The sequence below is a fragment of the Panthera uncia genome, chromosome B4 (assembly GCF_023721935.1).
Source record: "Panthera uncia isolate 11264 chromosome B4, Puncia_PCG_1.0, whole genome shotgun sequence".
NCBI lineage: Eukaryota > Metazoa > Chordata > Mammalia > Carnivora > Felidae > Panthera > Panthera uncia.
Window position 1 is genome coordinate 88,926,940 of NC_064809.1, and position 16,284 is coordinate 88,943,223.

Below are 16,284 nucleotides of genomic sequence, written 5' to 3' on the forward strand. Positions count from 1 at the left end.
CATGACTGTTTCTGACTTTTCTAGTGTTTGATGACCTTGACAGTTTTGAGGAGCACTGGTCTACAGTTTTGTAAAATGTCCCTTGACTAAGATTTGACTGATGTGTTACTCATGACTAGACTGAAGTTATGGATTTTTGAGAGGCAGAGGTAAAGTGCTATTTTCATTACATCATATCAAGGGTGCCCACTGTTTACATGACTTAGCGCTGTTGCTGTTAACCATAGCTGAGGTAGTGTCTGTCTGTTTTCTACACTGATACTTCTCCCTCTTGGCATACTCTTTGGAAGAAAGTCACCATGTGCAGCCCACACTTAAGGAAGAGAGAGTTATGCTTCCCCTCCCTGAAAGTGGAATAGAGCCTGTGTTCTCTTGACCACCATGTAATTTCTCTGATCTTGCAGTGTTCTCTCTAGATCTCACTTCTACTCTGAGTTACCACCCCATTTCTCTGTTCCCTTTAAGACAAAATCCTGTGTATTATATTCCAGGCCCTCCATTTTCCCTTGAACTTGCTCCAATCAGGGTTTCATGCCCCACTGCTCCATTAAAATTCCTCTCATCCAAGGTCACAGCAGCTAAACTCAATGGTCAGTTCTCAGTCTCTTTTTATTTGACATAGTTGATCACTCCTTCCTCCATGAAGCACTTTCTTTACTTCTAGAATTCACACTCTCTTCATTTTCTTGTCTTCTTACAGGTTCCTCTTTATCTCTCTGACCTCCTCGAATGCCCCTGGGATTAGTCCATGGCCCTCTTTTCTGTTTATCTACTTTACCCACTATCTTGTCAATTGCATCTGTATGGTAATAATGCCACGTTTCTAGCCTAGGTCTCCCTCTTAACATCAGTAACATCTCTCTGTTTGCCTCCTTGACAGATATTTCCAACTTAACAGCCCAGAAATGCTTCCCTCCCCCAAAGTTTTTCCCCATCTTGGCTAATGGCAACCCCATCCTTCATTTGTTCAAGCCGAAAATATTAGTCTTCTGTGACTTCTAGCTTTCTCTCACAAGCTACATCCTGTCTCTCAGTGTATACTGGTAACTCTGCCTTCAGGATCTATCTAATAATCTGATCACTTCTTACCACAGCCTCCACAGCCCTCCTGGTCCAAACCATCGTGAGATCCCACTGGCTAATTTCAGCGGCCTCCTAACTGGGCTCCCTGCTGCTACCACCCTGGCCCTCCTCGAGTCTCTTTTCAGCACAGCCACCGACCGGTGAACTAAAGTATATATGCAGGGGATATTATATCATTGTCCTGTTCAGAACCCTTCAGTAGCTTCCCACCTCCCGGTAAACACCAAAGTCCTACATGCCTTTTCTCACTTCCTTCTTGTTTGCTCCACTCCAGCTCCATTGGCCTCCTCGGACAAGCAAGGAACATTTTCCTGCAGGTAGCCTTGAGGCTCATTTCCTTACCTCCTTTGTGTTTTTGATGAACTATTATCTCTCCTGATCACTCTTTTAAAATCAACCCCCCCCCCCCCCCCAGGGCGCCTGGGTGGCCTAGTCAGTTGAGCTTCTGACTCTTGGTTTAGGCTCAGGTCGAGATCTCACAGTCTGTGAGTTGGAGCTCTGCAAGTTCAAGCCTCATTGTTGGGCTCTGCACTGCCCAACAGTGCTTGGGATTCTCTCTGCCTCTCTCTCTGCCCCTTTCCTGCTCACACTGTCTCTGTCTCTCAAAATAAAATAAAATAAAATAGACACTCTCCTCCTCCTTATGCCCCTTTCCTGCTTCCTTTTTCTCTCCATCATTTATCATCTTTCAAATATTTTGTAAATTTTTATTTGTTTTTTTGCCAATCTAGAAGTAAGCTTCAAGGGGACAGTATGAGAAGTAAGCGAGAGGAGTCATTTTTAGAAATACCAAATAAAGCTGTGCTGCCTAACGATAAGTTTGCAACCTATTGGGAATATGTATGAGCCCCTTCACCCCATAGTGGAGTCCCAAACCCTTAGACACTTCGCTTCCTGGTTCTTCCCCTCTCTCTTTCCTGTGCTTATTTTTGCGGGCTTTGCAATGAACATGCGCCAAAGAACAGAGGGAAAAGGGACTGAAGGTCTCTGTGTCACCTCAGGGAATGTACATTTGTGCCATTCAGACTACTTTTTGCCTTACATGGGGACAGGCAACATCCAGGTAAGCTGTCACTGCTATAGTACTCAGCCAATGAGGAACCAGGGGAGGGGCTTACATACTAGGAGATAAGTTGTCTGCTGTGACTTCCCCCAGTTTGCCTGTCCATTAGACACCCCGCTCTTGCAAGAACGTTGATTAAAGCTTCGCTTCACTGTGCTCTGAGTCTCAACATCCCTCCTTTGATTGGGTCAGTGGGCTTATTTCTCACAGGCAGGGAATTTTTTGTTTGCCTTATGTCCTGCTTACTCCTTTAGCATCTGAAAGTGTATGTAGTACAGTGTAGGCATTCAATAAATATCTGCGATTGAATGAATAATGAACAGATGTCTGTTAAATATCCAAAACCTTCTTGGGCAAAATATCAAACAAAGCGTTGTACCTGATACAAGTCATGGTCCCTGCTTTTAGGGATTTTCCAATTTAAGGTAGGCAACAGGCCTATGCACATTTTTTTTTTTACACATTTATTTATTTTTGAGAGACAGAGAGAAGCAGACTGCAAGTCGGGGAGGGGCAGAGAGAGAAGGAGACACACAATCCGAAGCAGGCTCCAGGCTCTGAGCTGTCAGCACAGAGCCCGACACGGGACTCGAACCCACAAACCATGAGATCATGACCTGAGCAGAAGTCGGACGCTTCACCGACTGAGCCACCCAGGTGCCCCGGCCTATACACATTTTATAAAGAAGTTTAACAAAGGAAGAAAACATGGGGAGATAGTAGTGATCATAACCTGGGTAAGGAATTACACAGCTCTGCTTCAGACTGAAATGCTGGTGTTCAGGGTGAACTGTTGTAAAATTTTCTCCCAGAGGTAGTTAATGTTAGGTCCTTACCTGAGTCTGGGATTGAGGAGGGAGTAGGGCAGAAGGATACGTGAAAAATCATGCATAGCCCTTCCATGGAATATGAGTCCTGCTCAGGTATGGGTAAAAAGTAAACATAAGCTTAAGTATGGATAAGAATTACTTCTTGTAAAATTTATTACCTAGTGGGTTTTTTTTTTAATTTTATTTAAATCAAGTTAGTTAGCATATAGTGTAATAATGATTTCAGGAGTAGAATTTAGTGATTCATCACTTATATATAACACCCAGTGCTCATCCCAACAAGTGTCCTCCTTAATGCCCATCCCTGTTTAGCCCATCCCCCCCCCCCACCACCTCCCCTCCAGCAACCCTCCATTTGTTCTCTGTGTTTAAGAGTCTCTTATGGTTTGCCTCCCTCTCTCTTTTTATCTTATTTTTCCTTCCCTTCCCCTATGTTTAGCTAGTGGGTGTTAATGCTATAGTCTGGTAAGAGGAGTTGAGCTAACTGACACATTTGACTTGTATTATTTCTTTTGGAATTAAAAATATCTTCAATCTTAAATGTTATTTTAAAAGAATGCCTAATTGCATTGTGTGCTTTGTAGGAAGAGAGACTTCTTTTCCTTTTCCCATTATATTGTCTCAAAACAAGCTTTGCAAGAGTGCAGTCTTAAGTTACTAGGGGTTTCGACTTGTGGTTATATGCAAATACAAAGATTCCAAACAAGGGTGTGTTGCATTAGTCTAAAAAACCCCTTCAGAGACATATTTGCATGTGGAGAGTGCTTTCTGCAGTTGAATTCCCCAGTGGTTAGCATTACCTAGATAGTGTTGCTCTCTCAAACAGAGCCCAAAAGGACCTTTTGAGCGTCAAATGAGTATTAAGCAATCAGTATCTTCAGATAAACTAATCCGAACTGTTCAGGTGGACTTTTTGGCTTCTATTATGCCAAGATGCCTTTCAAAGAAAAGATTTGCCTTCCAAAAAAAAATTTTTTTAAACAATACTTAACTATAGCATATTTTTCTTAAAAAAATTTTTTTTAATGTTTATTTAATTTTGAGAGACAGAGAGAGAGAGAGAGAACAGGGGAGGGACAGAGAGAGAGAGGGAGACACAGAATCTGAAACAGATTCCAAGCTCTGAGCTGTCAGTACAGAGCCCGATGCAGGCCTGGAACTCGGGAACGAGGAGATCATGACTTGAGCCGAAGTTGGACGCTCAACGGACTGAGCCTCCCAGAAGCCCCAACAGTGTATTTTTCTTAATTTATCTTTTCATTTAGAATGCTCTTAAGTTTAACAACACAATTAGTCATTGAGAACTTTACTCTTTATTTGTTTAGTGCCATGAATAAACAAAGATCTATGTTCTGGAAGAAAACAGGAAAGAATTAGAGAAAACTATGAATATGGAAGGATCTGACTAATAAACATGTCAAGAGTTTGCCTTCCTGTATCATCACATTGAAGCTCTTGTCTAGAATTTGACCTAAATGAATTATACACTTTATGGATGCTGATAACGCTCGTTAGTGGTGTTTCTATGCAGAATGCATCATCATTGAAGAAAAGCTATTAAGGTTTGTACTATGAATCACCAGTTAGAGAAAGAGAAAATGTATTTCGCTTCTTATCCTGGAAGCAACCCATGCCTGCGGTATCCATTTCAACTGAGCCTGGGTCAGTTTTACTCCATGAACTGTTGCTACTAGAAAAATGCCTCTGCTTTCCATAGACCTGGTGCAAACTGTGAACCCTTTGATCCTGGTCAGTGTTAGGGAAGTAAAACCTCAGCTCTTTTGGTATCTGTTGTGTCTCAAGTCACAAGGTGGGAGAGCACAGAATCATGGCCTGTTGCACTCTTAAAAGGGAAATTCAGAAACTGAACAAAGAAAAAGAAAACTGGGGACTAGAATGATGTGGGAAATCCGATATTCCCTGGGACTTGAAAAGTTAACTCTAGATCTCCTTTGGGGTTATAAACTATTCCTTTTTTAATGTTAAGTTTGTTTGTTTGTTTGTGTATTTATTTAGAAAGCATGAGCAGGGGAGGGGGCAGGGAGAGAGAGAGGGAGAGAGAGAATCCCAAGCAGGCTCTGCACTGTCAGCAAAGAGCCTGATGCGACGCAGGGCTTGAACTCACAAACTGTGAGATCATGACCTAAGCTGAAACCGAGAGTTGGATGCCACCCAGGTGCCCCTAAACTATTCCTTTTCTACTGTGAGAATTGTGAGCCCTAAAATGTTTTTACCTTTTTATGTGCAAATATGGTATATGAGACTCCTGGTACTTCTGCGGCCAGATGGATCCTCCCAAAACTAAAGTTTCCATCTTTGCACCGCCTTCTCAGAAATCTTTGGCCTTGTTTACTTTCAGAATAGAGTTTAAGTTTGTGTGCTAACACCCAGGGCCTCTGTCACTCAGCAAATACGTATTGAACATCTACTATGTGCCAAGTGCGTACCTACAAAGGTAACAGGGAGACCCCATGGGGCTTGTTCACCTTTTTTTTAACGTGAACCCTCTGCTCTAAGCATACTGGCCTCTTCTTTGCCCTCTCAGGCCCTTTCCTTCATTTCTGGAACAATTCCCCATCTGACAGGCTCTTCTGTTTTGTCCCAATTCAACCCTGTTGTAAAGTGAGCTGATGTCGTAACCGGACAAACATGAGTTGGTGCCTTGGTGAGTCAGAAACTGCACCAGGTTGCGTTTTCCCACAAAGAAAACTTTTGTATGCGGCAAATAAGATCATGGGGACTGGCTTCCAAAGCCATGACTGCCTGAGAGAGGGTGAATGGGTTCCTTTTGTTCAGTGTTAGGATGAATGTTTAGATTGGGAAGCCTTGTCTTCCTGTGTAGAGGTGAGCATAACATCACACATGCACCTTAAGGAAACATGACAATATGACATCGTGTGTTATGTAAATGACACTGAAGCTCCTCCTTGGGTGGAGATTTTAGTATTATAATGAGATAAAGATAATCATAAGTTATTCCACAGCTCACTCCATGGTCCAGCCGCACAAGCTCCAGGCTGGTTTAGCATAAATGATCTGGGTGGTCTGGGCCAGCAGGAGGTCTTGTCAAGGCAGTCACCATCACCTGGGGTTGTTGGGGGGAGGGGGTGGTTTTGGGTTTCATTTGTCTGAGTTAAGGGAAAAGTCAGAAGGTAGAGCTTAGGGAAAAATGTAAGACAAAAGTTAATGAGTGTAGCAGGTGGATAGTAAAGGCCAGGTCCTGGGGTCTAGCTGGTGCCAACGTCACACCCTCATACTCCTCCCTGACTGGTAGCCCATGAAAGGAACAGCTTTGAATCCAAATGACAGCCCTGCCTTAGTTTAAAGCTAGGTTCTCTTTTCTGCTTATTATGGATCTTTGATAAAAAATACAATTGCTGTTTTGCTTGCTGTTTGCTATGAGCATTGTGAGACCTTTCCTGATTGTAACCCGCTGTAGAATGGGCTGTAAAACTTCCTAAATGTAGTCTGATATGTAATGAAATGAGTAATTGTATACAAACAAACCGGCATTTCTCACTTCTGTAAACCTGCTTGCTTAGCACATTCCTCACCTACCCCCTTCCCCCTTTCTTCCTCCTGCCACAAGTAAAAACCTCCCCTGTGCTATTTGTCTCTGTCTATAAAAACGCTATACCAACCCTAATCGTGGCCTCTTGCGTCACCGGTGACGAGTGCGCAGGGGACCAGGTTCGAACCTGCAATAAACGGCCCTTGCCGCTTGGCTTTGACTTACGACTCTGGTGGTCTTTTGTGGGAGGTTTTGGAACTTCAGGCATTACAGCCCACAAGGCTGTCATCTCCCTTCATGTCTCATCCCAAAATCAGGTCATGTCTTATCCAGAGTTTTAAAGTAGAGAGGGAACTGTTTGCTTTTTTTTTAATTAATTTTTTTTAAGTAATCTCTACACCAGCGTGGGGCTTGAACTCATGACCCCAAGACCAAGAGTCACATGCTCTTACAACTGAGCCAGCCAGGCGCCCTGAGACGGAGCTGTTTTATTTTATTTTTTTATAAAAGCTTGCCGTATGTTGTATAAGTATTATTAATTTATATGGTACATTATGCCTGATACTCTATAAATGTCAGCCAAGTAATCTACTAATAGAAAAAGTAGAAACCTAAACTTTCACTTTGCTGAGATTTGATATTTAGTGTTCCCCTGTTGGAATGTTAATCTGGAGACTGAGAAGTGTTCTGAAGACTGGAAGACGTATTTTAAGGTCAGTGCTCCTATAATCAGCAGACCAGAGAGGGGCAACCAAATTTAGTGTCTGTTTTGGGAGGGACTTCAAATGGACTTCAGAGGATGTTTACTGATGAGAAGTTTGAAATTGCTCAGTGACTTGCCTAGAGTTGCACCATAGGCAATGGCAGAGCCATGAATAAACACACATTTTCATGCGTATACCCAGGGGGCCACAAGGGTCCTCTGTCTTGATGGAGACTTCCCTTTTGAAGACAATGTAGTCTACTTTTGGGGTTCACAGTTCATTCCTTTATTTTGTTTCCCAACTGAAATTCCCATGATTTTTTTTTCTCCCCAGTATAGTATATTAATTCCAATAATTCCTTGAGTATTGGCCTCTCTTTAGAAGTATGCATAATTTTAAACTTGGCTCAGGCTCCAGAAACCATTCCTCTAGGAAGCTTTCCATGATGCCCTTATCTTTTTGAGAGGGATAGAGAGGGATAGAGTCCCAAGCCGACTCTGTGCTGTTAGTGCAGAGCCCGATGCAGGGCTCCATCTCATGAAACGTGAGATCATGACCTGGGCGGCGAAATCAAGAGTGGGTCCCTCAACCGACTGAGCCACCCAGGTGCCCCCCCGCCTATTTTTAAAGATTTTATTTTTAAGTAATCTCTACACCCAACATGGGGCTTGAACCCACAATCCCAAGATCAAGAGTTGCACACTCCCCCGACTGGGCCAGCCAGGCACCTCCATGAGGCCCCCATTTTTAGTTAGGGACCCCTCTTCTTGCTGCACATACACTTGACGTATGCAATTATTATACTACTAGCACAGTCAACAAATGTTTGAACTTGTTAAAAAGTGAAATTCAACCAAGTAAATCTGAAGATTTTAATTGGCTTTATTTAATAATTCACGAATCAGTCAGTATTCCGCCTAGCAAGTAGAAGGGAGTTCCAGGGAGTTGTACAAAATGGAAGGTTATTTTCCAGGAAAGACGGTGGGCAAGAAAATTATTAGCAAAAGAAAAGTATTGTTCTGCTTAGGTCATGACCTCACGGTTCATAGGTTTCAGCCCCAGTTCAGCAGAGAAGCTGCTTGGGATTTTCTCTCCTTCACTCTCTGCCCCTCCCCCTCCCCTCAAAATAAATAAACAAAAACTTAAAGGAAAAAAAAAAAAAGGATTGTTCCTGGCAAGATTCTGTCCCTTAGGGAGAAGAGCAGGGGGTCTTATCATGCAGATTACCTCATCTTCCTCTTGGGGATACAGAGGGCCCATGTAACAGATTACTTCAAAGGAACTGATCAGAAAATTCCTGACTAACTGGGTAAGATTTATATTTCTGATGCAGGTTGAAACTACAGTACTGGATTAGGTATTTAGCCCCGTTTGGTGACTTGGCCTAAGTGACGCCATTTTGGGCCTGTTGACAAATTGTACTGATTTGCACTATTTCCCCTAAGAGCTTTTAGAAATAAAGTGTTTATGAAAAGTGTGCCTCAACCAAATAGGTAGATCACATCATCAAAAGAAATACATTAAAAATTAAGTTACTGGGGTGCCAGCTGGCTTAGTCAGTTGAGCATCTGACTTCAGCTCAGGTCATGATCTTTCGGTCTGTGGGTTCGAGCCCCGCGTCGGGCTCTGTGCTGACAGCTCAGAGCCTGGAGCCTGCTTCAGATTCTGTCTCCCTCTCTCTCTCTCTCTCTCTCTGTTCCTCTCCCGCTCTGTCTCTCAAAAATAAACATTAAAGCAAACTTAATTTAAAAAAAATAGAGAGTTACTACGTCTTGATAAATATTTTTGCTTTGAAGGTCCCCTTCTATTTTGTAGTGTGAAGCTATCTAAAACATATATTGACAGTTGGATAGTCCTTGCCTCTTCATGAGACATCATCTCTTCCAAGAAATAGATAATAAAGATATTCTTGCCAGAACTTAAAATATGGAGGAAAGGCAAAAACAGTCCAACTTAATGATGTCAGATATGTTATTGTAGCTGTTTTTTCCTTTACAGCCTAAGCATACATTCCAGTTGAATGTCTCAACTTCATCATCCTTTACTGGAAATGCCACTTCCTTTCACTCTTTTCTGATACAAGATGTGACTGAAAGATGAAACTTTGTGGGTATTGACCAGGATAGACTAAGTTATATGCAGTAACAAGCACTGCCCAAATCACTGCCAGTGGTTAACATAACCGAAGTTTGCTTTTTGCTTGTGGGAACAGCACTGAGAGTCCAAAACAGCTGACCTCATGAGGTGGCCCCGCATTCCAGGTGGCTTTGATCTTGAAGCACCCCCGTATCAACATGTGCTTATACCTGGTGGCGAGCATGGGTGCCTGGTGAATTGCCCCCTGGCTCTTCAGTGTTCCTGGCTGAAAGGGACACATAGGCATAACTAACCCAGGGCAGGAAGATGTAATCCTCTCTGAAGGGGCAGAAGATTGGAAATATTGGTGAGCACTGGTAATATCTACCGAGTCCACTTTTGGTCCACAGGAAGAGGGGGGCAGTTATGGTTGCATATTGTGATCTCTGTCAACTTTCAGGATATACTTATGCTCTCAGCAAAAACAGAAAGTTGAAGGAAACTGAATAGTCTAGCAAACCCTTGAAGGACTGAAAATGTGGGGAGAAGGGATGCCATATGAAATCAAAAGATGTTTGTCTTTCTGATGTCTTGATTCAAATACCACAGCTATTGGGGTGCCTGGGTGGCTCAGTGGGTTAAGTGTCTGACTTCTGCTCAGGTGCTGATCACACGGTTCGTGAGTTCGAGCCCCACATCAGCCTCTGTGCTGACAGCTTGGAACCTGGAGCCTGCTTTGGATTCTGTGTCTCCCTCTCTCTGCCCCTCTCCCACTCGTGGGTGCGTGCTCTCTCTCTCTCAAAAATAAATAAATGTTAAAAAAAAATTCAAGTACTATAACTAGTGTAGTAGCTCCCTAAGAAATTTTTTAAAACTTTAGAGTCTTTTAGAGTCTGAAATAAACTGAAGAGAGATAGTTCTTTAGGGGGCTTATTATACTTCTCAGGTCTGAGCCCCTGTTCGTCTTTTAGAAGGACATCAACCTTTGGAGAGTATCACTGGGGGATAGGGGAGTCCTCCAATGAGGTTACCTTGGTTACTGCTGGAGAGAAGCTTCCAGATTTGTGTGTGGCAGAAGAAAAGGCTGATTTCCATAGCCAGTTATGGTGACGTGTTGAGGGTCCCCACGACCACACTCGGATGACAATTGGATTTTATCCATCCATGTGTATCTGGCTTTTTAAATTTTTTAGACTTTCCAGAAGATAAAGGTATGAGACAGGGTGTCTGGGTGACTCAGTCAGTTAAGTGACCAACTCTTGATTTCAGCTCAGGTCACGATCCCATGGCTCATGGGATTGAGTTCTGTGTCGACCCCCGTATCGGGCTCTGTGCTGACGGCTAGAACACTGCTTGGGATTTTCTCTCTTCCTCTCTCTCTGCCCCTGCCCTGCTTGTGCTCACATTTTCTCTCTCTCAAAATAAATAAACATTAAAAAAAATAATTAAAAAAATAAAAATTATAAATAATGTGAACTAAAACATATAAAGTATCCCTACACATGTATTCCAATAAAAGTAAACTATTTGTGTTCTTCCTGTTGCGATTTCTACAGCGGAGCGACTTTCAAACAGCTGGCTGGATGTTCGTCACATCGAAAAATATGTTGACCAAGGTAAAAGTGGAACAAGAGAACTACTCTGGTCCTGGGCACAGAAAAACAAGACCATCGGTGACTTGTTACAGATCCTCCAGGAGATGGGGCATCATCGAGCTATCCATTTAATTGTGAATCATGGTAAACATTTATGATTCTTATGATGTGGCTCTCTGTCTATTTTATAGAGTTTGCAATTTATAAATGCAAATATTGCATTTTGTTCAAGACCATGACTGGTTATACTATATGTCAAGGATTCCTTACTTGAGGCTTTATCTGAAGGCTTTTATCACTTCTTTTGGGCGACACTTTCTTTTCTTATTGCCTGTGTTATACAACACAGTCCTTTCTACCACTTGTTTAGGTTTTTAAAATTTTTTACTTGTAAACTACACATTAAAATTTTTTAAAAAATATTTATTTTTGAGATAGAGACAGAGACAGAGTATGAGCAGGGGAGGGGCAGAAAGCAAGGGAGACACAGAATCCGAAGCAGGCTCCAGACTTTGCTGGAGCTGTCAGCACAGAGCCCCACGCAGGGCTCGAACTCACAAGTGGTGAGATCATGACCGGAGCCGAAATCAGATGCTTAACTGACTGAGCCACCCAGGTACCTCTAAATTACATTTTTTTAAACGTTTCATTCTTAGCTAAGAGAATCAGTTTTCCATCCAAAACTCTGACACTATTTGAATCGTAAACAGAATCACAGTGTTTGAGTAAAACATAAGTACTTTTATAATTAGCTTTGTCATATAAGTCAAAATATAATTGGATTCTCTCTTTCCCCGCCCTTGTATTTTAGTGCAAATGATGTCTGGGGCTTATCTTTTATCTTCAGTGGTGTTTTTATGCCAGGGCCTCTAACTCTGCCTTACGAGTCTCATTTTACAGTGGCCTAATACCTCCCTCTATTTGTCTTATGTGTTTCTGATGCTGTGTCATGACTTACACTTAAAAGCAACCTGATAAGGAAAGCTCATGAAACTTTTTCTGTTCATTCTTTATCAATAAAATAAGTTCCTAATGTCCCCTGTTCTGTTTACTCCACTTTAGATTTGTTCACTTCAACAAGAATGATCCTGAGTGATCTTGGGTCTTACGTTACAAACTCAGGGCTCTTAGGCTGAAAATTCTTTTGAATCAGCATCCTTTTTCTTTTGGCTCTTTTGTCCAGAGGTATTTTTAGTTCCGTATATTTGCATGCAAATATACCTCTACCTTATCACCCCTACCTAGAAAAAATCCTGCGAAATTTGTACCAGAACACTGTACCTTCAGATTGACTTTGATATGCTTTTTACGTTTAATGGGATATTAGACAGTTCCCAATAGGCTCCCACTACGGTATTTCCCATAAAACGCGGCTCATCTCTTTTGTCACTGTTTCCTCACTTGGTTTAGTCCCATGGAATGCTTCACTACGAAGCTGACTGACCAAGTAAAGTACAGTGACTCCCTGGACACTGTAAATGCACTGCCTTTTCATTCTCTGAGCCTTTTCCAGCTGCTGAAACCACCCACACAACTTATCGTTCACAATATAAACTCACACCAATCTGATAGGACGCAGGGTTATGTTTTACATTTACAGATTCCGGAATAGATTTCAGGATACCTTTTCACTCTCTGTGTTGTTTATTTACACAGCAGAGAATGATGTGGACTGTGAGTAGACGAAAATTTCACATCCTTGCTTGACTCCTGTTGCACGTGCAAAATTGATTTCATTTTTAAACATAGGAGATTCGCTGATTGGTGGAAAGACAATTATTTACTGCCCTAGTATCAGGAGATAGGTAAATCTGAGATGAAGAGGAGGATAGCATTTTGGTCTGAGTCCTTTGCTGAGAAAATAGCATTATTTAATTGCAACTTGTTGAGTGGATGCTTTGAAACTAAATCTTTAAAATGTTAGTTGTTTAGCTTGTTCAAAGAAGCAGCGTGATGACTCATGGAAACCGTTAAGTGAGCCTAATGAACACGTGTCTCCTATGATAGCTACTCAATGAATTAGAAGTTAGAGTTCCTAACTGAAAGTGCATAAAAAGATTTAGTCGTTGGGGCGCCTGTGTGGCGCAGTCAGTTAAGCATCCGACTTCAGCCAGGTCACGATCTCGCGGTCCGTGAGTTCGAGCCCCGCGTCAGGCTCTGGGCTGATGGCTCGGAGCCTGGAGCCTGTTTCCGATTCTGTGTCTCCCTCTCTCTCTGCCCCTCCCCCGTTCATGCTCTGTCTCTCTCTGTCCCAAAAATAAAAAATAAAAATAAATAAAAAAAAAAAAACAAACGTTGAAAAAAAAAAAAAAGATTTAGTCGTTGTTTGTTGCTCCCATGGACAGACTTACCAGTTATCCAAATAATCCATTATTTGCTCAAATATCCATTTTTGCCTCCCTTCCCTTGAAATTGTCAGTTTGGTGGGATGGTTTTCATTTTAGAGGAGAGATCACTTTGTGGATTTGGAATTTCTTACAAGCCCTCCTGAGAAAAGTCTTGTATTTCCTCCCAGTCACTATTCCTGCGATTCACGTGGCTGCCATTAGGTGTTTTCACATCCATAAAGCATTCCCTCATATCTCAGACATAGCCTAGCTGTTCAAGAAACGAGAATCCTTACCTGCTTTCGTTATATTTCTGGTATGCCTGCTCTTACATATCACATTTTGCATTTATATTTCAATGGTCATAATTGTTTTCTACTTTTGACATAAAATCCACAGTTTTCTGCAGCCTTCTTAGGAGAGCCATTTTGAATCTTCAATTTTATATGACAATGAATATTGCCTTCCTTTTTATGGGCAACAAAAGGACAATGACTTTTAGTGCCCTTAGTTCAAATTTTATTCTACACGATACTTCCCCATGATGTTTATTTCTTTTTCTTGCCTAATTGTCCTGGCTAGAACCTCTGGTATAAGGTTGAATAGAAGTGGCAAGATCAGACATTTTTTTCTTGTTCCTGATGTAAAGGGGAAAGCATTCAGTTTTTCATAATGATGTATGACATTATTTGTGGGCTTTTCACAGATACCCTTTATTAAATTGAGGGAATTCTCTTCTATTCCTTGGGTTTTTACGATAGGTTAGTGGATTTCATGGGTTTAGTTCTTCATTCTATTAATGTGGTGTATTACATTGGTTGATTTTCATATTGTAAGCCAATCTTGGATTCTCGAATGAATCCCACTTGATCATGGCATATAATCTTACATGTTTCTGGATTTACTTTGCTAATATTTCATTGACGACTTGTTGTTGTTGAAGACTTCTGCATCTATGTTCATAAGAGATATTGGACTATCGTTTTCCTGTGAAGTTTTACCTGGCATTGGTATTAGGATAATATTGGGTCTCATAGAATGATTTGGGAATTGTTTCCTCCTCTTCTATTTTGGAAAATTTTGTAAAGAACTGATGTTAAATTTTGTTTAAATATTTGATAGAATTCACCTGTGAATCCATTCAGGCCTGGGGTTTTGTGTGTAGGAAATCTTAAATTATTAATTCAGTCTCTTTCCTTGCAATAGGTCCATTCAGATTGTTTATTTCTTCTTGAGTTAGTTATGGCAGTTTGTGTCTTTCTAGGAATCTGTCTGTGCCATTTCAGTTATCTAATTTTTTTTTTAAGTTTATTTATTTATTTTGAGAGAGCACGCAAGTGGGGAAGGAGCAGAGAGAGGGAGAGAGAAAGCATCCCAAGCAGGCTCTGCACCTGCACAGAGCTGGATGCAGGGCTCAAACCCACGAACCTCAAGATCATGACCTGAGCTGAAATCAAGAGTCACTTAACTGACTGAGCCACCCAGGTGCCCCTTAGTTATCTAATTTTTTACATGCAAATGTTCATCATATTCTCTTACAATTCGTTTTATTTCTATAGGGTTGGTAGTGTGTCTCCTCTTTGTTTTCGGTTTTAGTAATTTGAGTCTCCTCTCTTTCTTGGTTAGTCTAGCTAAATCAGTTTTGTGATTATTCCAAAAAACCCCTTTGGTTTCATTGATTTTCTCTTTTGTTTTTATATTACCTATTTCATTTATTTCCACTGTAATCTTAATTCTTTCCTTCCTTTGCTTCCTTCAATTTAGCACTTTCTTTTCTAGTTCCTTTGGTGAAAATTCAGGTTATTGATTTAAGATCCCTTTTCTTTTTTAAGGTAGGCATTTACAGCTATAAATTTCCCTTTAAGTGCTCTTTTTGCTACATCCCATAAGTTTTGGTATGTCGTGTTTTCACTTTCATTCATCTGAAAGTAGTTTATAATTTCCCTTGTGATTTCTTCTTGGATTCATTGGTTATTTATGGACTTGTTGTTCAATTTTCATGTATTTGTGAATTTCCCAAATTTCCTTCCATTACTGATTTCTATTTTAATTGCATTGTGGTCAGAGAATATGCTTTGTATGATTTCAGTCCTTCCAAATTTATTGAGGCTCATTTTATTGCTCAAGATATGGTCTATCCTGGAGACTGTTCAACATGCTCTTGTGAAGTATTTGTATATTCTTTTGTTTTTGGATGTAATATTCTAGAGAATGTCTGCTAGATCTAGGCTTGTAGTTTGCTCAAGGAGGTCTGTTATTAATTGGTTATGTTTTGTTGCCGGTCCTCTAAGCAAAGTAGTTTTTTATAACATTAGAATACAGTCAAAGAAAAACTAGAAGATGAAATAAAATTTTTCTGAAGTCTGAATCAAAATGTCAGATGTGACAGCAAGATACTTCAGGGTTTTCATCTTTTGCAGGAAGCTACATAGACTACCTCAATTCAAATAGAACATACAGAAGTTACGGTGTATATTTGGGGAGGGGTGATAGGTGTTTGTGGCTGATTACACGCACACGCACACACACACACACACACACACACACACACACCCCTCTAATATCTTATGGCACAAGAGGGGATACAAAATAAACTAACCTAAGGAGATATAATCCCATAATTATACAACTTTAAAATATATGAGCAGGGGCGCCTGGGTGCCTCAGTCGGTTAAGCGGCCGACTTCAGCTCAGGTCATGATCTCGCGGTCCGTGAGTTCGAGCCCCGCATCGGGCTCTGTGCTGACAGCTCAGAGCCTGGAGCCTGTTTCAGATTCTGTGTCTCTGTCTCTCTGACCCTCCCCCGTTCATGCTCTGTCTCTCTCTGTCTCAAAAATAAATAAACATTAAAAAAAAATTAAAAAAAAAATAAAATATATGGGCAAAAAGCTGATTCAATGTTGCTTTTTTCCTTTCAATTTTCTACTTTCTACTTTAATATTTTTAATGATGTCTATCAATAATGTAAGGTAGGTATTATACGTTAGGTAAACAAAAACATGTTTGAATAATATTTGATCATTACAAAGCTATTTACATATGTTAATTTGTAACCATTCAAAGGGAATGCAACTGAACTTTAGAAATTAACACTA

General features: G+C 41.0%; 1 protein-coding gene across 2 annotated transcripts in view; it reads left to right on the forward strand.

The window, feature by feature from the left end:
* Positions 1-16,284, forward strand: part of IRAK3 (interleukin 1 receptor associated kinase 3) — a 63,237-nt gene that overhangs the window by 7,337 nt on the left and 39,616 nt on the right. For both annotated transcript variants that reach the window (XM_049625923.1, XM_049625922.1), the window contains exon 2: positions 10,824-11,006. In XM_049625923.1, the coding sequence (XP_049481880.1) occupies positions 10,824-11,006 (183 nt within the window). The remainder of the gene's footprint in view (positions 1-10,823; positions 11,007-16,284) is intronic.